The 25,496-nt window shown below is 40.0% G+C and overlaps 2 protein-coding genes across 9 annotated transcripts; one reads left to right on the top strand and one right to left on the bottom strand.

Moving 5' to 3' along the window:
- The first annotated feature begins 765 nt into the window (after nucleotides 1–765).
- Nucleotides 766–9,261, top strand: POMP (proteasome maturation protein). Its single transcript, XM_072850421.1, has 6 exons — nucleotides 766–897; nucleotides 2,447–2,544; nucleotides 3,431–3,491; nucleotides 5,678–5,779; nucleotides 7,296–7,389; nucleotides 9,041–9,261. Exons 1-6 carry the CDS (start codon nucleotides 895–897, stop codon nucleotides 9,106–9,108), a joined length of 426 nt encoding a protein of 141 aa, XP_072706522.1. The 5' UTR covers nucleotides 766–894; the 3' UTR covers nucleotides 9,109–9,261.
- Nucleotides 9,262–10,625: 1,364 nt separating this feature from the next.
- SLC46A3 (solute carrier family 46 member 3) lies at nucleotides 10,626–25,491 on the bottom strand. 8 transcript variants are annotated; one of them, XR_012040446.1, is made up of 8 exons: nucleotides 25,192–25,485; nucleotides 24,801–25,013; nucleotides 18,628–19,501; nucleotides 18,097–18,180; nucleotides 16,480–16,636; nucleotides 14,428–14,774; nucleotides 13,346–13,389; nucleotides 11,937–12,019 (listed from the first exon to the last, which is right to left on the bottom strand). XR_012040446.1 is itself a non-coding variant. In XM_072850420.1 (7 exons), exons 2-7 carry the CDS (start codon nucleotides 24,990–24,992, stop codon nucleotides 12,015–12,017), a joined length of 1,356 nt encoding a protein of 451 aa, XP_072706521.1. In that variant the 5' UTR covers nucleotides 24,993–25,013; nucleotides 25,192–25,489; the 3' UTR covers nucleotides 11,887–12,014. The 8 variants fall into 8 exon arrangements, 4 of the variants coding, with proteins under 4 accessions (XP_072706518.1, XP_072706521.1, XP_072706520.1 ...); XR_012040448.1 differs by lacking the exon at nucleotides 13,346–13,389 and having other exon boundaries at nucleotides 11,885–12,019; XM_072850420.1 differs by lacking the exon at nucleotides 14,428–14,774 and having other exon boundaries at nucleotides 11,887–12,019; nucleotides 25,192–25,489.
- Nucleotides 25,492–25,496: the final 5 nt, after the last annotated feature.

Here is a 25,496-nt window from a genome sequence, read left to right as displayed (position 1 = left end):
CATCGAAATCTGTGGAAAACTTTATGACTGTCAGAAAGTCTTATGAGTTCTTTAAGTGCAAGCTAATATTAATTCTGTTACCATACCGTTATTGTGGCTATTAATACCTGCCTACTAACATAGCAGCTTTTATGCACCATTCTCAAAACTCATTTCCAAAGATTAACCTGCTGCAGGCCTGTCCCTGTCGGTCACTGACAGATCAGGGCCCTGAGGGCTGCCCAAGGTCCCTGGTAGAGCAGTGCACCCTGACACCTCTTGTTCGCACAGCGCTGCCCAGGGAGGCTCCATGGCTGGCCTAGCGCCCGAGCCCGTGTTTACCTCAGAATGCATCGCTGCCACGTTTCGCTATCTCAGGCTCTCAGCACTGTGATGCTGTTGGGGTCACCCAACCTCTCTGCTTTTGCCGCCTGTGCCCCACTGGGAGAGGATGGGTTTGACCAAGAAAAGCACCCCCCACCCGACACCACAACATGGCCACGCCAGCCTACTGTGGGAAGCCATTGGTCAACTCCAGCTCCCGCTTGGGGCCAGGGTGGCACCACAGCAGCTGGGTTTCACAGCCATGTGGGAACGGTGCGGTCAGTCTACGAGCAACAGCCCGGGAAGCAGGCAAGCCCTGGCCAAGGAGGGCACAGGGCCGGAGAGGAGCCCCGGCCCCCCACACCTCCCCAGGGCAGGGCAGCGGCCACCCACCACCGCCCCTCAGGCCAGCCGCGGCCCCGCCCCCTGCGAGGGCCCGCCCCCCGCGCGGCCCCGCCCCTCCCCGCGCGGCCAGTGGCGGGGGGGCCGCTGTTCGCTCCTTGCGTCTGACGCAGCGCGCTGGGGACGGAGCGGAAGTGAGGAGGGGCAGGCGGTGGCGGCGGCGGAAGTGGCTGCGCGTGTGGGGCCAAGATGGTGAGTGCGGGCTGGTGGGCGGCGCTGGGCGGGGGTCGTTCTTGCGCCGGAGCGGACCGACACGCGTGCGCCTGTCTGTCTCGCTCCCCCGCTCGGCCGCTGGGGTCCCCGGGGGTGGCGGCCGCTGGGCGAGGGGCGCTGGGGCCGTGCTGAGTCATGGGGGTCCGGCGCGGCCATGGCGGGCGCTCGTGCTGCCGGGTCGGGGGCCCTCACGGGGTCGGGGGCGTCCCTCGTCCCGCCCGCCCTGCGCGGGACGGTCTCCGCTAGGCATCTTCGTGGGCGCTCGGAGCCGGGAGGGCGCGAAGGGTGCGCGGCGGCGGTTAAAGCCCTTCTCCTGGGAGCGGGGTGGGACGGGGAGGCCGAGAGCCCTGGTAATCCCCAGCCTCCCGGAGCCAGGGGCTTCCTGCGCCGCAGGCAGCGCGGCAGTTCTCGCGGAGGGAGGTCGTGCCTCTAGCCTTTGTGGTGGGTAGCAGCGGTGTGACCACCGAAGACGGACTGGGCACTGGCGTGACTTGGGAGCGTTACTTTTTGGGCGTATTTCATGGTTTTCTCCTTACATTTGACTTTCACTTTGATCTTCCCTCTGGCCACATCTTCCAGGTAATGTATCTCTTTAATGCTTTCACTTACAGCAATCTCGGAAAGGTCTCGTCCGTGTTGAGTACATTAGTTGGTAGATGCTTTATATGCATGTAATAACAGGTAGTTTAGGGTTTTCTAATAGCTGTTAGGTTATTGACAGTTAACACAGTAGTACAAAAGACCTTAACTATAAACATGAATTTTCTGTTGGATCTGACAGTGCTGCTGGAGGAAACTCCTGCACTGAACAGCTCATCACTGTCACCTTCCAGAGATTATTGCTGTCACCTGCCAGAATTTATTATACATTGACCTATTGGTGGAGCAGTTTGTATGAACAATCCTAAAATCACTTCAATAAAATCGGGCAGGTTAGCATGAAATTAGTGGTCTGGGTTAGAGATGGCTTTACTTAGTGAGTCTGTGGAGGTGTGTTTTTCTGGTCTTCTGCTCCAAGTTACTGTTTTTCCTTTGCTCTTTCAGTTAATTGGCATACTAGACCACTTGAATACACCATGTCCTCTTCATGCTAGCCTTAAACCATAGATAAAATCAATTTGATCTTACTCGATTGTGTCTGTATTGAAGTAAATGAAGGAGTGCTCAGATATGTTCCTTTCCGTCCTGTCAGCTGAGCATGACCTGCCTTCTTCCTTTCCATCCCTGCAGCCCAGGGTGGGAATGAACAAGGGGTAATTGTGAGTTTAACTGTTTCAGCCAGATCCAAAAAAATGTGTTATCAGTACCTTTGACTGTCATCAGACTCTCTGAAAGAATTCTAATTAGTGTGGGGTTTGTATTTTGGTGGTGGTGGTGTGTTTGTTTTTTTTTAAGATACTCTAAAGTCTAGGGCTTGTACACAGTAGGTTAAGGAGTCTTTGAGCACTTTGTTTCATTTGCCAGGGCTAATGGCCCATACGAAAGGGGTCTGGTTCTGTTAAAGTAATCATCACTTTTTGTATTCCAGAATTCCAGAGGCACTTCTTATCTGTTGAAAGATAGTATCCCAATTACTGAATTTTCAGCTTCAGGACCATTTGAAGGTCATGATCTTCTGCGTAGAGGGTATGCTTTACTTTTTCTTGTTGAATTGTGCCATAGCCAGTGTTGAACTTCAGATATAGGAAGAAAGTGTGTGTTAAATGTTGCCTTTTTAAAGAAGGTTCTTGGAAGGTGTATTGCAAAAGCTGTAGTCTAAAGTGCATGTATTTAATCAGATTGTCTTTCAAGCGTGAATTTTCTGTGAAACATCACTTCAAGAAGTAGGTAACATTAATGGACTTTTACCTGTGTAATACTGCTATTTAGAAAAGAGATAGCATATATTTCATAATTATTAATACTTTGCCAGTTTTAATATGCATGTATATGAGTGTGCTGCAGCACTGTAGGAAACGGCTAATTTCAGCATTGGTACAAAAAGTAAAGTTACTATATTAAAAATAGTGGGTTTGAGTTTTGCCATTTTATGTGAATGCAAAACTATGTACATGTCTTGGATAATGAATCTAGAATAAGTTCATAGAGTTTAAAATGTGGGTAATACAACTATGAGTTGGGGGGTATGTACAATATTCAGTTGCAAAAGCTTGGAGACTTCTAAAATCAGATACCGTGTAGCTTGGACATAATTAAACCTATGATGTTTTTTCATTTATTGATATTTTTCTCTATTTCTGAAAGGGGGTCAAGGAAGAAAAGCTGTCATTCTGTTTTGTCAAACGTAGAGAAAAAAGGATGCCTGAAACAATTTATTTTTCTTCTGGTAGTGCTGTAGTTAGAGGTCTTATTTGCTGCTTCACTATTAAGCTTTGTTTTTCTTGGAGTTCAAACTGTGCTAATTATGTGTCTCTGTGGGTTGATGTTTGTGTCTGAGATTAGTTTTGGAATGCAACTTAAAAAATGATATCCCGATTAATTTGAAGTTCAATTTTTTAACTTGTATTTCTAGCTTTACAAGTGTGAAAAATGAATTGCTGCCCAGCCATCCACTGGAGTTGTCAGAAAAAAATGTAAGTATAACATCAAATGTAGCCATCTTCACTCTTAACTAATTATGAAGTTTAAATTAACAATGTGGTTACCTGGACTGCTTTGCGCAGTAACAAGTAATAAGCAGGGTCTTGCCTTTAAAAGAGTAAAGGTGTTCAACAATAGTAACATTTTATTTAAACAAATAACATTGTTGGCAAATTTGTTTAATGTTAACCTCCTACTTGTGACTCTCTCCACTTCTAGTATGTAAGCAGGCTTCCAAGTAGGGATTTGCTTAGTAAGGTTTAGTCATCTAAAAGTTATTAAGCTAGTAGTATATGTATAGTTAGGTGGGGGGCACACCTGTCAGTTCTGGAAGGCTGATCCTCCCATTTTGTCTGCAGGTTTACCCTATATCTTCATTTTCAAACTTTCAGTCTGTGAACGCACAAATACTTTTCACTAAATTACTTGATCCCATCCAGAAATTTTACACATACAGTTTGTTGTAAGCGTATGCAATCTTGTCCGGCTTAGTCATTGCTCGTGGACCACTTAGGAGTGGTCTGTGGACCATAGGTTGAGGGTAAAGGGAGACTAGACTGACAGCCTTGGCTAAATAGCTCATTGAACTGAATCTTGTCTCTGGTGCCTGTTTTGTCAGCACAGAAGATTTAATGTCCTGAAGCAAAGGCAGTATTTGGATATAATGTTCCAAATTGTTAAGCTAATCAGCATGATGAGGTCTGAATGTAGTGTCTAATGTATTCTAATTCTAACCAGTGCTAGTGTTGTCTTGAGTTAAAAGGATGATGTTAATGGGACAGCAACTTCCTGAGCTTATTTATAAATACTGTAAATGTTTCAGAGCTATTTGTCAATTGATTTTTTTTTTTTACAACTGCCTGCTATAACTTAGTTTTTAACTCTGTTCTTGCTGTATAAGACCTGCATAATTAAAAGATTACATGCTAGAGAGAAAAAAATGCACAGAAATAATTAAAACAGACAGTGTGATCCCCTAAGAAGTATGTGAAACTTTAAAATTGTTTTTTCCACATATTGTTTGGTTAGTTTTTCTGTAAGTTTATGGCTGATTTTATCTAAGAATTATTTTCATGTACACTTGAATGGGAAAACACTTATCTTAGCCTGAGATAGTTATGGTTGTTTTTACTGCTGTAAATGGTAGGTTATTCAGCACTAGTAGAAACCAAATCTTTCTGCTACCCACATAAATACCCCTACCTTTATAAAATAAAAGAAATGGAAAAAATAATGTGACCAGAATTGTAAGTTTGGGATGCGGCATATAAATAGTATTTTCTGCTAACTTTTGAAGAGCATTCAATATCTGTTGCTATGAAGAAGATGCATGTTATGCCTTTGACTTGTATTTTCCTGTTGGTTTTTGAGATCTCTTTGCATAAACGGGATGATATTCCCCTACTAGTAGACTTTTGTCATGGTGATTGAGTACAGGTTTTACAAGAAGAGATTTGTATTTTTTGTTTTACTTTACAATATTGTATTGTGTCAACATTACAGCCATGTAGTCACTACTATAAAAGCCAGATTTGAGACTGGATTGCTCAAGCTTAAGTTTAACATTAAGCTTAAGTTACTTCTGTTCAGTATTTGTGAGCCAGCACTTTTTCATTAAAAGAATCCTCTACTAAATAGATTTGCTTTGTCTTACCGACCAGTTTTGGAGCGGTTGGTAAAATTATGAGTGTTCTTTTGCTTTTTGGAGTCATACGGAATATATGTGGTGCTCTGTCTTCCTACTTGATCAGAAAAGAAGTATTTCAAGCGTTTTCAAGTAGTCTTTGATGGCGAACAATGACATCAATTGTGGCTTTGACGTTTGTGTTCTTACTTTAAACCAGACTTAGCTTCCAATTCGTGCTGACAATATTGTAGTAAAGTAGTGCAAAACTACACCACTTGGTGGTGTTACATGTCCTGATTGTCAAAAATAACAAAATAAAATTGCTACTAGTGATTTGTAATAAAATCCAGCAAAAAGCAATTTCAGTTTCATAAAACAAATATTACTGCATTGCTGTCTTTTGTGTACATTTGAGACATATGATAGAATCACTGGATTTTTACATATAAATTTAACAAGCATGTTCATTTAAGTAGGATGTCAGAAATGTCTTTTATGGCTGTACTTGAAAGTAACTCTTCCTAAAATAAAAATAAATGTTGTTTGTGATAGTTCCAGTTAAATCAAGATAAAACAAACTTTGCCACCCTGAGAAATATTCAAGGACTCCACGCACCTTTAAAGCTGCAGATGGAATTCAGAGCAGTGAAACAGGTAGGCATTTTTATCCAACTGGTATAACTTAAACCACTTGAAAAAATTTTTATCTCAGAACATGCTTTCAGAGAGACATCTTTCTTTGTTGAAATACCTTATGTTTCCAAAATAAATTATTTCACGGGACTGTTTTATTAAAACCAACCCAACAAGCATTGCAATTAATAGTTTCCAGAACAGTCAATATGCTAAAGCTTTTCAGCTGCTGTTCTTTTATTGGTTACTTGGTGAAGTGGTAACTGCTCTAGCTTTCCTGTGGACTAGCTTTCTGTAAGCCTTCGGAGAAAAGCAGGAGGAATTGAGTATTAATTCCTAAAATTAATACTCTCATCTGTAGAACGTATGACCATCATGGGAAGGAATCTGTGCATCTGTAGGGCAAAGAGACTTAGGGATCTGAAACAGGTAGTGATTTGGGAGTGGATATAGAGGTAACGTGAAACCTGAAGCAGAGAATTTGCTATGTGCTTATTATTGTTCTGCAGCTTTTCTTGAAAGATCAGGGGAGGTCTACAGGGAGTTAAGTTCAAAGGTTTTAACTCTTAATTGGGAAGCTGAGTCTATTTCCTTTTCCTTGTCACCTAGGATGGAGCGTAACTGGAGGGAGGCTGACTTTGTCCCTTAGGAAACATGGAAAGCTCATTGGTCCTAGTAAACTTTTAGGCTTTTAGTAAACTCATGAGAAAACATGATGATTTTACAGTTGTAAAATATGTTCGTAGTATAACTGAAGTATCACTACTAGGAGTGAATGCAGTTGTAAGTACAGATATGCCATTCTCAGAATATTTAGGATCTGAATGCTCTGTGTACCACTTGAAATTTTTTTGTAATACTGTGGGTGAAGGGTACAGAAGAGAGTGTTGAAAGTAACTGGGAGTGGACTTGAAACTTAAGAACTGGTGGGGATCAGAGAAATAATTATGATTTAGTTTAATTGCAAGGAAGATTATGTTTAGATGTGAAAATCAATATAGCTCTTTCACTTACATTGCTGTCTTGTGTCAGAGATGTAGGAAACTTAGAATGTGGTTTCCAAACACTGCATTGACATATACATAGTATATGTATAGTGTATATATATACACTATAGTATATACATCTACTAGTGTAGTATATGTATAGTATATGTCAATCACCCAATACTGACCTCAGGGTGTTGATGTGTTTGTTGCAGTGAGCCTTCCCAGCTTTATGTGATAACAGAGGAGAAAAAAAAAAACTACTATTTTTTTTTTTTACCTGCACTATTTGCTGTAGTAGCTACACTGCAGTGCAAGCTCCAAATCTAGTGAAAGGCTGTTCTTTTCAAAACAGAGAGATAAACAATAGAGGATGGTGGTGTTAGGTAGGTTTTGCTATGTGTGCCATTAGTTCTCTTATTTCTTTGTTGTTTTTGAAGGAAGAAGTGACTTTGCCTGTCACTTTTCTCAGTCACTTCAGACTGAAAAATCCAAATATAAACCTCAATTTCAGACTTGCAGAAACTTGAACTCTTGTTGTCTTTTTACAGGTCCAGCGTCTCCCATTTCTTCACAGCTCAAACATAGCACTGGATACTCTGAGGGGAAATGATGAGTGCATTGGTTTTGAGGATATCCTTAACGGTAAATACATTCTGTTTTGAATGTTGTCAAACATTTAAAGGTAAAATTTGGGAACTGTGAAGTTCTTTGCCTCTAGAGAATAAGAGAATTAAACACACAAAATACAAAGAAAAAATTGAATTCCTAAAGGCAGTGAAGCACTAGGGGAAGGAAAAATAAATGTGGTTCAGCTGCTGGTTGTGTGGAGATTACTCTGAAATATTGAGTAATCCAGTATTTGCTTGTAGGCTGGGTTTCTAAAGGAGTAGAAGGTTATGCACTTACGTTGTATGCCTGTTTCCTCAGAAACTTTTGAACTACTTGTGCAGATTTTGACAGGTGGAGGTTACAAAGATGGAAAGTTTTTATAAGTTCTGTAATTAAAAAGAAAGAAAGGCTAGAGGAGAGATACTGAACTAATGAACCAGAGATGTGGCAGGGGGAAGGCTCCCTCAAATTAACTCAGTGGTTTGCAGCTGTGTGGTGGGCTACTGACTGACAGTTAGTATGTGTGGAATAGAATAAACCTGGAAAAATAGTTTTAAAAAAATATTTCTTTCTAGCTGGTAGTTAAGGACATGGAAGGAGGCAGAGGGTATTTTGAGGTGGGATTGGAGAATGGAAAGAACCAGGAAGATAGGAAACTGGAAATAATGGAGGGGTGAGTGGGAATCTAGAGGCATGAGGTAAATGTGGGATTAAATCCATCCCAGAAAATAAAGGGAGCAAAGGAAGGAATCTTAGGTTATTGTGGTTCAGGGTGTAGAGCAATGTCAAACATAATTTATAGGAATTTGGTTATATACCATTGCTTACAACAAGCTGTTATCTATTTATAGACTGCTAAGGAGTGAGTGGGTTAAAAGTGTTTTTGGTAAGGTTCTATTTATCAGCTGGGGCTGGATTAGATAATTTTGGTGTCTCTGGAGAAATCAAAGCCATTAATATGCCTTATTTATGGAAGGAAGACACTCCGATACACCCATAAAGAAAGGTGTATTTCTTCCAAAGTGCAGTTGCAACCTTTTTTCTGGCCTTGTTTATTTTTTTGTATGGAAACGAAGTTCATAGTGTTAGTATTGGTATCTCTTGTGTCCTCTGCACATGCCTTGATAACCTTTGAGTACAGTGGCTAATGTCAACCATACTTTACAGAATAGAGGAAATCTGAGACATACTTAAGCGTACAGAATTTCTGTGAAACGAGGCAGTTAGGTGGAGAAGAGAAACCATGAGTATGTCCCAACTAACAGAAGGACTGGAGTGTGAGCTCCTGTTGTGCAGAGAAGTTGTATTGGTAAGAGATGTGGGGCACCTATGAGGAAAAGCTTCAGTAGACTTGAGTTTTCTTAAACACAAAACTCGATCAGCCTTGAGATTTAGGCTATAGGAGACTCTGCTTATGTAAACTGGTTGGTTTTACTTGAAGTGTGTGTCATTATGAAACACTGTTTCACTATAGATGTATTTGTTATCTGATGATTGCTTTGGATAGGGACTTACGAATTACAGACCTGCATTGTGCAACACTGTCAAAAATCAGTCAAGTAACTGTTGCACTAAGCATTAGAATGAAGAAGGGGGGGGGAAGAAATATGGTCATGTTCATAGTTATTGTTGGTCTTTGTAGCTTGGTAAAAACCTCATGCTGTTGACCTTTTTTTTTCCCCAGATCCTTCACAGAGTGAAGTTATGGGAGAGCCACACATGATGATGGAATACAAGCTTGGTTTATTGTAACAAAATGTACTCCACAAACGTGTTTTGTGCGTGTCTTTATTCTGCAGATTTAAATACATAATACTAAATTGACACTCACAGTGTTAAGCAGTCCTACAGTTATCATTTGCCTTCCTTGATGAAAAGGCACATTAAATGTTTAAAGTCTATAAATTGTTCTGTGCTTGTTGTCAATTATATAAATGTCCTGTAACTGGGTAGTTTAAATAATGTCTCTTCATACACTGCTCAGGACAATAGCTTCTTAACTATGGAAATGCTATATATGTATACAAGAAATCCAAAAGTACCCTTGCATTTTAAAACTGATTACTGTAGGTAAGTGCATTTAATGGATGTTCTTGCAGAAGAACTTTTTAAGGGGGAAAAGAAGGTATTTTCCACTGAGTAACTCTTTGTTCATGAAAATTTCCATACACTTTTTAAACTATTGAATAAAAGTTTGCTATAAATGCTGTTGCGTTCCAAAATATATTTAATCATAAATCAAGAATGTCTTATCCACAACAAAAACAGTGTTGTTCCTTTTTCTTGCAATATCTTTAAAGATCTTTAACTTCTGCACTGCCAATTGAGTCCTGCTATATACATTTTATCCCCCCCTGTTGACAGTTGTTCATGAGTGAGCCATTAAGCTTTTGTGTAGAATTGGAAGTACTGCTGTAAGAAGGGAGTTAAAGGTCTGGATTTTTTCATCTGTGTCCCTGAGAGGATATTCTGATTTCTGAAAGTAGAAGCAAGTTCCACTTGGAGTTTAAAGAGGTATTTTAAAATCCATTTGGGAACATAATCCAAACGAGCACTCCTAGATCTAGGTATTTTAGATTTCAGAGATTAAGAAAGAATGCAGTGCCTAATTGTGACAGTACACAATAAAGCTGCTGCAGTGAGAACATGAAGATACAATGGTACTAGATGACAAATACAGAAATAATTTTTTGTGGGTTTACCAAAATCGGATCTTAATTAAGGGAGAATGAGAGACATTCTTAAATACACGTTTTAAAGGAGCTGACACTGAAAGGCTTTTTGTGTGCTTAAGTGTCAGGGGGTGTTATTAAATTCAGGGTTGTAATGACTATGTTCTGATGTCATACATGTGCATGTGTCGTATATAAATCCTGCAAGGCAGCTAATATGATGTGGCGTATTAGGAGGAAAAAAAATCTGTGGTTCTAAAGATGTCATCTCTCACCATATGTGGGGAGCTTGAAACAATATTTCTAAGACAGGAGCTGTCTTTATTCAGCAGGTTTTAATGACTTTGTTAAACTGCTAAGTGTACTCTGTGTTCTGTTGTAGATAATTTTAGCAGAAATATTGCTATAAACCTCTTCACAATCCTAAACATCTCTTGTGCTTTGCAGTGTGCTTAAAGCTGCCACAAATTCCCTATGTATGTAGGCAAAAGCCTCTAGCTTCTGTCCTGTAAATTTTACAGGGCTTTTATGTGCATCTATTGCAAAACATTGCAGCAAATTAAAAACATTGAGATGACACAGTATGAGACACTTTACTGGCAGTTTTATTTGGTTTTATATTTAAACTTGTTTTATTTAAGAAGTGAAGCTTCTAAAATTGTCTTTTTCTTGAGAGTTGCAGAGATTAGAGGCTTGTGCTATGAAATACAAACTACTTATTTCATTTGTATTATTTGCTTTAGTGAGGTTAAACATAGGACCAATAAATTGAACATGCAAGCGTAGACCTACTCACTATTTTGTTTTCCATAGCTGTCCTGGTATTTCTGTGAGCTGATATACTTTATTAAATATCAGAATTGGCTGCTATTTTATAATTGACAGGTGTCTTGGCAGTTTGGTATAAAGCAAAAGTAAACTGTTGTTACAAAGCAAGCTTGGGGTTCAGTAGCCTTTGTGTTGCTCCAGGCTCAAGCCAGAAAGGCTGAGGGATTACCTTGCCAGGTCTGGGACAAATCAAGGTATGGGCATGGATTTTTAGGAGGATTTTCAGGTCTGCCTTCATATCAGCACTGTTCCAGGAATAGGGATGCAGAAAATAGTTGTACGCAGTTACTGGTAGCTTGTACACACAGTTACCTTGTAGCTCCCTGCCTTAGTGTATCTCGCTAGTTGGCGTTCCCTGGTGTTGGTTGAAAGATGGATGCTATTGTATCTGAGCAAAACTACACTAAGACAAGTAATTCAGTAGTTTCTCATTAGTGCAGTGAAGACTGGACACAGATTAGGAGGCTGGAGGTAATTTCAAGGTGGTTTTGTTCAAGCTTTAGTATATTATAATCTTGGGTGACATCAAGCCATATTCACAGCAAGGAAGCTAATTTTAGGGGTTAGCCAGGCTGGAAAGCAAATGGTATGTGTAAGAGGCATGTGCAAGAATTTATGCTTTTAATAGAGTAATGGGAGTCAAACAGGACTGAGGCAAAGAGGGTTTGAGATAAAAAGGAAGGGTTGCACTTGCTCAGTGCTGCAGGGTTGAGCTGGGGACTGATCTTCCTGGCCCAGCCCCTTCTCCCCATTTCATACAGGCCTCATTCTGTTAAGGCAGGCGCTGCAAGTAGCAACCTGTGGAGGCACACCAAGTGAGGTATGCTGGCAAGTGTAGCTGGGACAGACCCTGCCTTGGTCTCGCATTGGACCCAAGCCAGGCAAGGGGAGGAGGGTGCTTGTGGGTCCCCTGGTCTGACAGCTGCAACACAAGCCCCCATGCTGACTTCTTGCAGAGAGCAGTGCTGTCCCTGCCTCTTCTTGGTGCTGATGTTCTGGGCAGCATCCTTTCCTCTCTCCAAGCGCAGGAGGGAGGCAAAAGCAGATCTTCCTGCATGGCTGTTTGTTTGTTATGACCACAAAAAATAGATAACACCGTAGTGCTGCTGCTTCTGTTCCTCCACCAGTCATCCTGTTCCTCCAACATTCCTCCACCAGTCATCCTGTTGGCCATTTATCAAAAAACAATGCAAGAAATACAAATACAATGTAGAGTTTAAAAAACCAAACTTCATTATTTATTTCTGTCAAAATAATTTGCATTTATATACAAATAGAGCAACTACTATAAACTTGGAAGATTTTGATTTAATAATCTGAAGCACATTAGTACCTGCTTTCCTCAACTTGTGCTGTGTTAGGCACTTCAAAAACCAGAGTTCATATCCTTCATGTGTTTTGACCTAAGCTTACAGCCAGTTCTAAATGCTGTGTCTACCAGAAATACTTTGCAAACAGCAAGTACTTCGTACACCACAATCAAACCATAACAAAGCCATTCCTGAAGTGTACACGCATGTTTTCATCTGGCTAACAGAATGCCACTGCAGAATGGGCTTGCTTTGTTGCTACCTTCCGAGTGCTAGCAGAGGTGTGCACTGAAGAAGAGGAAGTGAAGGCACACACCCCTTCTTCATTTGCTTTACTTTTTCCCAGCAGTTTTGTGAGAAATAGTTAATTTCATAAAGCCTTACGTAACTGCGTAATGAAGAGGCAAGGAAGACAATGTAATCTTTGTGCTGAAATCCTTTACATCAGTGTTTCCTTAATCTCTCTACAAATACTCATTATGTTTTGGACCTACTGATTATTGCAAAACTCAGTTCGCTTCTCCAACAAGTTGGCAGCAACTTGGGCACCTCAAAGGAGGAGAGTTAAGCAGTTTTATTTACTGGCTAGTGTCTAAGCTAGCTAGGAAAACCTAACTATCTTTAATTGCCAACATCAGCCTTGGTAGTTCAGGACAGAAGTGTAAAAGCTGGCTATAGTTATTAGCTGTGTAAATATTCATTCCCCCTATCCTGGATAAACAGCACTGTTTTCACCAGTGATGGGTAGGTAGTGGTCTCTTGGATAGTGTAAATGCTCCTTTACTTGAACCCTCTTCCAAACTTCTCCATGATCACAATATATAGCTTGGAAGCAATGCTGTTGTTCAAACAAAAAGGATCTACAATAGTAGCATCATGATGTGGTACTAATATTTTTTGGTGGAGTACTCCTGAGAAGTTCTGCAGAAGTATTCTGTTCATATGATGGATATTAATGGCTGTAAGCAGATCATGGATTAGACAGCACAGGCTATGTCTGTCTTCATTTTTTATCCTATGCTGTGTGCATGTGAAATCAGTTCCCCCATCGTAGTTGCTTTCCTAGATATTTCCTTCTGTGAATGTCAATCACTTTACATTATTTTGATTCCTCACTTTACATTATTTTGATTCCTCTGCCTAATCCGTTTTAGGGGAAGAGAGTCACATACAACCTACCTGTACTCTCAGGGATGAGAACAGTATTGGCTGTCAAACTCTCCCTGAAAAAAATACATGGGAGTGGTCCTTAACATGGTGTTATATTTATGCTTCTGCTGTATTGTGCATTCCAGAAGCTAATACTCTGGATAATTTCTACTTAAAGATCTCAAGCAAAAAGGTGAAGAGTCAATGCAGAAACTGATTCCTAGGTTTGGTAGTCTCACCAGTTTGCACTGTGGCCCTGGGCAAGTCATTTGTCCCCTCTGTTGATTTCTCTCTCTCTGCAACAGGGAGGATAATATTTATTATGGAAGGAGTTTCTTAATAGAATTTGTAAAGTACTCTGAAGATGAGAAATGCTGTTCAAGTGCTCATAAATTATGCTGCATTCATTGCAAGATGATTAGATGCATGATTCAGATTTTGTCATCTTGTTTCAGAGTTGTTAAAAAAATAAAGATCCACTGAAAAGAAATGCTATTACAGCCTTCCACTAGAAGAAACATTTAAGCTAAGTACAGTCAACTTAAATAGAAAACAAGAAATATCTGTGGGGCAAAAAATAGAGGTGTCTGTATGCAGTCCCTAATATATGGAAAACGATTAAAATAAATGTGCAATATGGCCTCTGCAAAATGTACACATAGGCCTAACTTCACACTTTGCAAGCTGGAAATTTTCTAAGTATGACAGTTCTGTGTGAAAATTCATTTTAAGAACTAAGTCACAGGCACGGTCCACACATCATACATTAAACTTGCACAAACACTCTGCTAACTTCAGAGCAGTAAGTCTACTTATAGCAGGTGCAAGTACTGCCTCCAGTTTGGTTGCTTTCTGAAAAAAGTGCCTTTTAGTTTAGTAATTTTAGACAGGTTTGGGGGCTTCACCATTAAGACAGGCCTTTTAAGATGTACGCAGTGGACCACATCCTCAGCTGGCATGAGCTCCACTGACTTCAGCAGAATTGCCAGCACCCTCTGAGTTGATAAGCTTATCTCTGTCGCCCCATTTAGAATGATACAAGATGTATCACAATCCACAGCTGACATTCTCAAACTTGAGAAAGGGTAAGTGGAAAGAGAGTATCATCCTACCTTATTTTTTTCTTCATGCTGAAAGCAGCATTAATATCTCCAATGCCAGCCTATTTGCATAGTTAAGTATAAGAGCTAGCTTTATTCAAGTGCTAAAAAGAGACTGGATAAAAAGTGCTACCAATTTAGTGCTTATTGCTGCAGGGCCACTTTGAGATTGCATCTGCAACTGTTGTGTTATCTCTATGGTCTCTGTATGACATAATGGTCTCTGCCACTGCATGTCAGATTAGAAAACCCAGGTAGATTAATCCTTTGTTCAACTATCAATGCTCTCTATGCTGGATACTTCTTCAGGTACAAGCAGAGCCAAGTCCTCCCCATTCCAGCTTGTGCACAGAAGCCAGCTGTAAGACACAGATAAGACAGATATCTTTAGCTGAGATAGTTAAGTATAGCATGCTGATTCAGCACCAAATGCACTTGATGGCTTCGTTACAGCCATCTTCTGTGACACAAAACTGTTGACAAGCAATGACGGTACTTGCCCTTATTACACAAGTTAGACAATTTCATTACTGCTGTCTTTGATAAGTACTAAACTACTATGCCTGATTTATTACAGACTGGAACAACGACCCCTTCTGCTCTCAAATAGTAACACTGCATGACACTCTCAAAATAAAGGTTTTAGGGAAAGGTTGTTCAAAGGGTGGGATATCTGAGACATTAATGACAGAAGGAAGAGAAAAATAACTTTCAAAAATTTATGGGGATGATGGACTACAGCCCTGACTGCAGAATGGACTAACTGATGGTAAATATCTGTTGCCTTTTGCACAGAAGAGAATGCTTTCTTAACAGAAACTTTCTGTACCATACAGCACTGAACTAAACTAATATTTAGTAGAACAGAAGTATTTATTGGGCCTTTGTTAATATAACTGAATTCCTCACTTTTTAATTACTCTACTGAAAAGTATTCTCCATACACACACAAGACCCCTTTGCTTCAATTCCCTCAGGTCTGAGACCTGAGTTACCTTAGTCTTGAGTTATCATTAGTGCAGCTTCTCTGAATAGACCGAGTAAAACACTGTAGTCAGGCAGGCACAGACTTGAAATTATGTGAAATGCTCTAAATCACAGCATTGTCACTGCCTATTTAAAACTTAAAATGCAGCTGATGTAGACATAAAAGGTGACTGAGGTAAAGTCTAAGCATTAGGAAAAAAGATACAAGTCTCCAGCAAGAGTACCACCCTCTTAAGAAAAATAGCTTCCCCCTCCCCCAGAATATAAATCTATCTAATGAAAAGTGATCCTTCCATCATTTAGATCTATGTTCCAACACCCTAAAAAGACATTATTTATATTGGAAAGAATGCACAGTGATATTAGCTTTTGTGAATACTCAAGAATAATGATCTTTTGCTGTCAGTATTACTAGATGTTCACTAGATATGATTAGATGCAAATACTATAGAGGCATATTTTTAAACATGTCTAGAGGTTTATTCATATGGCCCTTAAAGTTAGTGCAGATCTTTTACAGATTTTGATGGCACTGGGTCACAAGGTACCCACGACCAAGGACCAGGACAGATAACTTTCCATTAAATTCACTGGGTGATTGGTCATGTTTACAACCCTCATTAGCATCTAGAAGAGCTCAGACTGCAAAACTAAGCCCATGCCTTTCAAGTGATCTGTTACTTTTGTTCTGTGTGAAGGGCTTTCCTCAGGGGCACCTGTAAAGGTCTCAAACCAAGGGAAGGTACACACATGGAGCCCAGGGTACGGGTGTATCCCACTAGTAGTACATTCAGGGTAGATTTCAGTTTGGGGGAATTCGGTGACAAGTTCACAGCATGGAGCTGAGGGGAGGTAGCTGGATCAGGGCCAGAATAGGACTGCTGATGGGAAATCTCCAGCAAAGGTGTAGGGGGGTAGGTGTTGAAGAGAGAAAAAGTGTGAAACTAGAGCTACTAGAGCACACTAGAAAACACTGAAGTTTGAGAACTACTGCACTAAACCATTCAGCTTCAACTCAGGTCAAAACATAAATTACTGGCAAAAGCAGTCAGAAGCACCCTCCTGATCTGTACTTACCACAGGACAGCCAGTGGAATTAGACAAAGGCCTGCTGATAAGAGGAAGCTAAAGCCTGAAAACCATGCAACAGTAGCTGCATAGAGAATATTAAAAACTGAAAGTGAAATAGTGCCGGTCACAACTTCTAAACAGGCAATACAAGCAAACACAGCACCTGCCAAAAACAAATGGATGGATTACAAACAAAACAAAATAAAAGCAAAACTCCTTCAAAGTACTAAAGTTTTTAAACTTGTTTTGAAAGATCTATCTATCCACAGTATTTTAGCAAGTATGCAAGTAACAAGCACCTGAGTATCATATGTCTTTGCTATGAAAGAATATTCTGTGGGGAGTCCTACAAAAGACTTGCTCTTTAAATGAAAAAAAAAAACCAAAACCCAAACAAACACCAAAAACCAAAAAACATTTTTCTGATGGAAACTATTTTTCTTTGGTATTATTCTGTCACCATACCTACTTTCTTGAATCTGCTTATCACATGAAGTTCAAACTGTTTGTCCTCACTAACCATCCTTTGCCCCTTCCAATTCTCCTCTTGATTCTCACTCTTCCCTTTCTTGTTTCTTCCTTCTCTAATCTTTACCCTTATATACAGAAAAAGCTCTGATCTAACAAAGACTGCTGGTTCAGCACATAACCATCTCCTCCTCATATTTGGAAGGAAAGAAGCAACCTTTTTTACACTGAACTACCCACTGGGGTAGCAGTCTATCCCATCAGTGTCTTGTTGAGCACATTTTCCCAAGCTGCATTCATATTCGTGGGACCATAAAGAAAATCACAATAGGTAAGCAGAAAAGGATGACAAAGGCGATCTGATTCCTGCATCAAACTACTCAAGTAGTCAAAGCCCTAAAGAATGCCAAAAAACTGCAAAAACAGAGGTGTATGTTAGCATAGTTCAGTACAAAGAGATCTTTGTTTTAATGTATAAAGATACATCTTTTTAAAAATAAAACCAAGCAACTCAGGTGAATGCTTCTAAAAAGTATGTGTTCCCCTAAATCTGGTTACAGCAAAATATGGGTTACTAGAGCCACATTTTGAGGCCTGACGTGCTTTTTTCTGTGTTCCATACGGAAAGCACTTTGGGAGGTAACATGTTATATCTTTTGGGACACGTTTAAGTAGCCACAGGCACCCGTGAAGCTGGGCACGTAGCTCAGGATCCAAGTCTTTAATTGTTTTCAAGTGCTTTGAAGGTTGACCACCTACTGCTTACCTTTCTAAATTATTAACTGTGACACTGACAAATAACATAAGTGTATCTTTCTCTGCATGCCTAAATCTTGTGAATGTAGAAGCACTTGTGAAATCACATCTGTGTAAATCTTGAGCATTCCTCTGCTTCAAGTTCCCCATGGTCTTTATTTTTAGAGCAATATCTCCTCTGAAGGTTGAAACTTGCAGTAGTTTTAAGCACAATGTTGTTTATATTAAATTCAGAATCAAAAGCCATTAATATCTTGACATAAGGTCATATTATATGGAACTTTAAAGAAAAGCAGTCTTAAAATACCAATACATATCTGTTTGTTTAAAGGTAATCTTGGTGCATCCCTGTTCTGAAATACCATATTATTGTATTGTTTAAAAACGAATTCTACTCACCCTGTTCACCAGTGAGAACCACTTTTGACAGCATGGATCGGAGAACGGGAATAGGCATAAAGCAGAGCAAAGATGGCACTCTTACTGTAAAGCAATGAATCAGCCATGAGACACTGAAGTAATAAACCCCCAGGATTTTACAAATACATTGAAAATGAATTCTTCACATACTTTTGAATGCTCAGTTCCCCAAATAGTAAAAAGCAATAGAAAAATCAAACTGGAAGTGCACTGAGACACAATTATCCAAGCACAGAGAAGTTAATAAATCCAATCTATCTGTATTGCACTAAAACCAGATCATAAGCAAATAATTCCATTCACTCTCCACACCTTTCATCTTTTAATTAAATCCTAAATCAGTCTGACCCAACTTTGTACATTTTACCTCTCTATGATCCTTTCAAGACGGTACGTCCAATATCTACCAACTGCACTCACTACAGAGAACATAGCAGTATTTTCTTTGTTGTCTGTATATTGCTGTTGTCTATATATTGTTGACCATGGAACGACTGATTCTGAACTCACCTAAAAACATGAGCAGGGTAGTTCTGGCAAAGGCAGCCATGACCATTCCTCCAATGTAAGAAAATATCCCAATGAAGACAATATAAATGTCTTTGAGACATTTAGAAAATAAGTAAACTCCTAAAAAACTGGTCAGAGAGACAGAAGTGAACGCAGCTGCTCCATATCCAATGTATACTTCATTCCAGCAGAGTGGCTCATCCAGTTCATACAGCGTAAAAAGCGAACTCCCACCAACCATAGTAAACAAATAAGTCATAAATGTAAAAAGTAATACAATGATTAAAATTCTCTTTTTATAAGGGGCAGTTTTAAAAAGCATGTACACTCCAGAAAATGTCTCTCTAAGAAGTTCTTTACAAGATACTGGTGACTGATGCTGGAATTCAGATAGGCCTACTGTATCTTCCAGAAAAAATATAATATAGATAATATTAATGACATGAAGGAGAGATGCTGTCACAAATGTCCATGTAAAGCCTATTCCTCTTAGAAAGTAGCCAGATGACAGTCCTGCCAATCCAGACACAACTCCAAAAATCAAATCCACCACAGCTATTCGTGTTGTCTTCTGCTTCTCATCGTGACACACATCTGCTATAAAAGCAAAGCCTCCTCCAAGGAAAGTTGCCATACTGCCAAACAGTCCAGTAATAAATGCAACCGCAAATAGGACAGAGAGTGACAAGGAAAAATATGATATTACAGTGAGGCAAATATCAGCAATCAAAGCTCCCATTGATGGTAAAACTAAAGACCTTTTGCGTCCCTGGCGATCCCCATTAGCTACAATGACAAAGGCAACTATAAGGCTGGGAACTGCCCCAGTTAAGTCCAACTGCATATTAAAAATAGAGGCTTTTTCTTGAACTTCCTGCAAACAAAAAACAAAAAGAATTGTAAATACTATAATACCTTGTAAAAAAAAAAAAATCTATAGTCATATTATACATACATAATGACTAGCATGCAATATAATGTATAGCACAGTACATGTTTATAGCTTATAAATTATATTATAAACTGTAATACATACAATATCATTTTATAAGATTATATGACATTATGTTATGCTATAATAAAATATACTACATTACTGTGTGTTTGTAAGAATGCATTATATTACAGTAATTGCTAATACAAACGAATTACATATTCAAAGACTCCCACTTTTGTAATTTTACCTTCAATATTCCTCAAACATCCCTCATTACATTTTAAACCAGAATTTATTTCTTAAGATGCAGTCTTACTAGTACTCTTGACAGAGAAGTTTCAATGGAGACGAGAGAACAATTCTTTTGAACGTGCATTTACAAGAACTGGTGCTTATACTGTAAGTATCTCCTTCAGTGCAGAGTATGGCAAAAGGACACTGGGCCTATTTTCATCTCTCAGAAATCAGTAGTACAACAGCCTTTCTTTGATTGAGGAACACACCCCATGCTCCCTACTCACAGGAGATCATTTTTCTTCCTAAATAATCCTACCTAGAGGGTTACAAAGAAACAATTCACTAACTAGCACATTGTGCAAGTAAACAGATCAGGATTTGCTCTGACATCCCAGTATACAATGTTAATAACAACAACAACCACAAATGTGAAACACAGCATTAAAAACTATACCAACTCGGCAGATATGTGAATTAACTAATTTTTAAAACACTGGAAAGCTCTGAGTTCAGAAACTGTTCAAATCAGTGATCTCTCTATAGATATGCTACAGCAGGTATTCACGTAAGGAACAGCAGCTAACACTGTGACAATAAACTGTAAACACCCATTATGGGAAAAATTTCTGAATTCTTTTTAATAGAAGTACAAAAATCAAATGTAGCTGAAAAACAAACAGTTAACAGAACATGAATGGCTGTAGAAAAAAGAACTAAAGAAAAGTCAATTTAAAAAAAGGCAATCTTGTTATGAAGCCAGCTGCTAAATGACGCTCAGCAAGCTAATTCAGATCTTGCTTTTAATGCATCGATGCAGGCTAGACAGACAGCAGCCACAGCGGCCCTTTAAAAGACAACCACCTGATCAGACAGAAGAGCAGCAGTGGAAAAGGAAGTAACTTCATTCGCACAAACCCTTTATACTCTATAAGATAAACTTTCAGATGCAGAGAGTGAAGTCACTCTGAAAGTTTTCTTCAAGTTTTCTGAGGTATCACACTGACTTGGGCAGGGGTTGCACTCTTCAACCCGTAGCAGGCACAGCCGTGTAAGTCTTCCCAAGCCATTCTCAGCCTGTATTCAAGCCATCTATATCCCACATTTCAGGTGTTTCTTCTGTAGCTAACATAATCCCCACTGAGCAGCATCCAAAAGATGAAAAAAACCCTAGAATTTCCAGGAATGTACTTTGGGCAATTTTAAAAGCTGCTGAATGCTTTATAAATTCATATTTGTATTTACAAGCAAAGAACATGAGTTTCTAGTTCAATCTCTTCATTTGTTTACAAGATAGTGGGTTTTATTGCAAGAGGAAAATTCAACTGATCCTGAGGCCCTCAAGGAAAGCCCTCACGATCCTCAGCACTCTGGATTCTTTTACTCTCTTCCCTTGTGGTGACTGACTACCTTAGGATTCATGATGTCCTGTCCACTGGCCAGCACTGTCGTCTACCTTGGAAGGGTCAAAACCATGAAGACTGAACAAACAGAGATGGAAAATGATATTCTGATCTTTATCTCCTCCCCTGCTAACAAAGAGAACTCTATGTTCTCTCTATGTGGTTGCAGGCATTGCTTCTTTATTAGGATCATTAGGTTCAAAGACGTGAGTGTCAAAGGAGTGCTAATACATTAGATATAAAACTAGATGTTATGATGTATCATCTCAACCCACATTAACCATACAATACAAATATTATTGCCAAACCATAATGAAGTGTTAAACTGGAGGAATAAAACAACAAAGACTTGGGTTTCATTGTTTTGGAAGTAGACGTGCAACATAAAGAATGTGGCTACACATCTAGATACCACAAATGACCATAACCTTGCAGACATAAATGACTTGTTGAGAAGTAATGACTACTGATGAGAAGACTAAAAGAAAAAGTACAGAAAAACTCTATTTAGAGCGTAAAGCACTCAACTGCCCACTTCACGTTTTTATAAAGTCAATGGAAAGGAATACAGAAAATGATAGGTCAAACCCACAGCTGCTTTAAAGTCATGTAACTATTAAAATCAATAGAACTACATAAATTTGAAGAGAAAGGTCTAGTTCTTTAATCCGCAAATTCACTCTGAAAAATGCTCAAGGTGGACAGAAGTAGTTCTTAAAATCACAGATTTCAAAATTAAAAGAATGAAAATGAAGAAGCAATTCACTTATATAAGGAATACATTAAGAGACAAGTGCAGTGCCTAAGGCTGAACAATGTACAGGACGTGATAAACTGCCAGGCTCATAAAATTAAAAAATATTACTGAGTAGCAAAGGAAAATGCATGGATTGGATAATAAATAAACTGGATAATAAATAATGTTTAATGATTAATAATATATCTCTTTCTGAGCTAAAAAAAGGATTATCCAAGTCAGTGATTGGAATGCTTCAGCTTGTATTCAAATTACTTTTGAACTCATTTTATTATAAAATGAATAATTTCCTGCAAATTTTAAGAAATAATTAATCTAAATGCTGCAAAGGCTATCCATTTTGAACTATATTCTACTTTTTTGCAGGCTCCTAGTGATTTTTGTCTTCAATTTCCTTTTACATTTTGCTTTGAAATAGGTGAGATATAGTAAAAAGCTTCTCCATTCTCAGAGTGGAAGGACTTATACTAAATTAACTATTAAGGGAAGTGCTCTTCTAAAAGTCAATGCCAAACAGGGCCTGTTGGGAATACTCCTGACAGCAACATTTACAGCATCTGTAAACATAAGTCAGTTAGAATGGTCTTGGAAAATCCGGAACACCTGCTTCACATATCCTCAGCAAAGGGCTTAGAACTGCATTACTAGATCTACTCTTTTCCCCATACACAGGATTATTACTCAGCACAGAGACTGGGTTCCACTGAAATTAATGGGTGTTTTGAGCATTTTACATGCTTATACTATGGTAACAAGCATGGTATCAAAATGCAGGAGAGACATCCAGACAAGAGCATGATTGTTCAAAAGCTCATGCCCTGCTGGCAATCATTGAAATGGAGGGCATGGAAATTTGGCAGGAAAGGGAAACAAAGAAGTTCTATTGGACATTATTCAACTACCATCTTGAAGGATTCATGTTCTCAAATATAAAGTTAATTATACTTTGTATCCTTTATGCCAAAAAACCCTGTAATGTGTGAATTCACCACCACATCAATCAGAGACACTATCTAAACTTCAGCTGAAATTAAGCACTCTGCTCCAGTGTTTTGCAAAAAGAAACAGGAAGTCTTATGTCCTGAGCACAGGTGATGGCAATTTGAAAATCAGGTCAAATTTGGGGGGTTTCTAGCAAATGCAAAGTGCAGAAATGTTTGTGAAATGTAGGTTTCTTGATGGGCTCTGAGATTAGAACTGTATGCACAATGTATGGTTTTCTTAGAGTTGCTCCTTCTATTGACATGACACCATTATGACAAAATGCCAGCACTGGGGGAGTAACATACAAGCATTACTCAGACAATAATTGGTTGTTATCTCCAAATTAATTCCAATGGGTGGCATACATTACCTTCCTCGGCTGATGGGTCAGCCCAGAAAGCACTGGACTACAATTCTATCAACCTTTTTACTTTCACATTCTTTCTACTAAGACCAGCTTCTGTCACATAAGGAAGAACCTACTCCACACTAAAAATCCTGAATTATTTCTTTGATCATCTTCAATGGAAGCATGTACCATTAAAGACATTATTCTATATATGACAAATGAAGTAGATAAGCTCAGGTGTTCAGTCTTGTGCATATGCAGCACATCAGAGATTCAAATCTGGGATGCGAGTGAAAATTTTCAGGTGCCACCCTTTCAGCAGCATAGGGGAATGCCAGCTGACTGATTCCATAACTCCATCTTCTGTGTAATTTACAGTTCAATTAATCTATTTTTCTGACTCTACAGTGGTTTCATGTTCCACTTAATCCAACCTAACTGCCAGTTGTTGTTGCCAAGGATGGTTCTGTTGTACCTCTTCTGCAAATGTGCTCCCTCTGCCATCCTCATGTTAGATACAGCAATAATGTGGCCAGAGTGTGTCAGAGCAGTGCACTGCTTCAGAAAACACCACCACTCAAAACCCAACGAACTCAAAAAGAGAGATGAGCTTTCTGTTGAATCAGTGCCCATATCAAACCCGAACCGTAGCCTGTAACTGTGGTATTGCAAGATACAACACATGGGGGGAAACAATGTGGGGGGGAGGGGAAAGAAAAATGGGAGTATGATCATCTCTTCTGCTGGCAGCCCACAGTTAGTTCTGCTTAAGCATAGCATTAAAACTGCACTGGAAGTGCAAGAGAAGAGGTTCCAAGCAATGACTAGCTATGCAGCATGCTGAACCATGAAAAAGTGCTAAAAATGTAATTGGCCATGGGATGCTGTCATCTTGCCATCTTTATATTTCAACAAAGCAGACTAGCGCTGCTATGAATGGTAAATCATCAATTATGTTTGATTGTGCAAAGATCAGTTAAATAATTTTTCACATTTTAAAAATACAAAAATTTTTATCTTAAACACCCCCCCTTTTTTCAAACTTTTAATTCCTCTGAAATAAATGTATTCCAAGATAGATCTTATTCCTGAAAATTGCAGGACATTTGCTAAAGTTTAGACAGTTACAGAGAACACTGAAGTCACAGAGACAATTGATGGCTCATAAACACATGCACAACTCCTGTGGAAGGAGGAGCCTTCAGTGGTACCCGTTGTAACGTCAGCCCAATGCCAATTTGGGCCAAATCCTCTGAGATGATTTTCAACTCCTGTTAAAGTATGAATTTACCTCAGCATCTTCCTGGAGACAAATGTTTATCTTTAAAGCACTACGACTACCTACAGTGCAACACAAGAGCAATAAGACAGTAAAGTGACAGCAGTTTACAGAACTACCGCTTTTCCACATATAAAAGGTTAAGTAAGGTTATATAAAGGAGGTTACGTCGAGACAGCACCTAATGGCTGCAAGTTTATGTACAACTGTATTTTTTTCTCCCCTCTTACCTTCTGCTTGATATAAGCCAGGCTACTTTTATTCTGTTCACAGCGACTGGCATTGCTATCGCTTATGAAAGTGGAGTTGTACTCTGCCTCCCACAGCTGCCGGTAGATGAACTGCTGCACCAGCGGGCTTGTCAGGGAAGATGCAAATATGTAGATGAAAATGACGGGCTCCACGCACAAAACCTTCCTCATTTCTGGGTCTGGGGTTTAATCCTGTGTATCAGAAAACAAAACGCAGTTACTCACGACATGAAAGGAAAACACCTGACCCGCCGGCACGCTCCGCCTTGGCTGCTGGCAGCCCCTACCTGCCCGGGAGACCCCACCAACGAGTCCCCCCAGCGCACCTGCCCCGCCGGCACCGGCAGTGCCCGCTCCCGCTGCCGCCTACCTCGGCCGGGCTGTGCCCGCGGCGGGTGCCCCGCTCGCCCGCCCGCTCTCCTCCGACCCGCACCGGCCCCCGGCGGAGGTCACGCAGTGCCGGCGGTGCGTGACGCCCAGAGGCGGGACGAGGAGGACAGCCGCGTCCCTCAGCAGAAGACTGTCCCCCGCCGGCCCGGCGCCGCCCCGAGGACGAAGCAGGACGCCGCCATCTCGCTCCGGTGTTGGCGGAGGCTGCCCGGTGGCCCTCAGCCCCCCGCGGCCTGTGAGCGGGGCGGTGTCGGCGGAGGCTGCCCGCTGCCCCTCAGCCCTCCG

The sequence above is a fragment of the Ciconia boyciana genome, chromosome 1 (assembly GCF_034638445.1).
Source record: "Ciconia boyciana chromosome 1, ASM3463844v1, whole genome shotgun sequence".
Classification (NCBI taxonomy): domain Eukaryota; kingdom Metazoa; phylum Chordata; class Aves; order Ciconiiformes; family Ciconiidae; genus Ciconia; species Ciconia boyciana.
The sequence above is the reverse complement of the archived record's forward strand: the minus strand, read 5'-3'. Positions and strand labels throughout refer to the sequence as shown.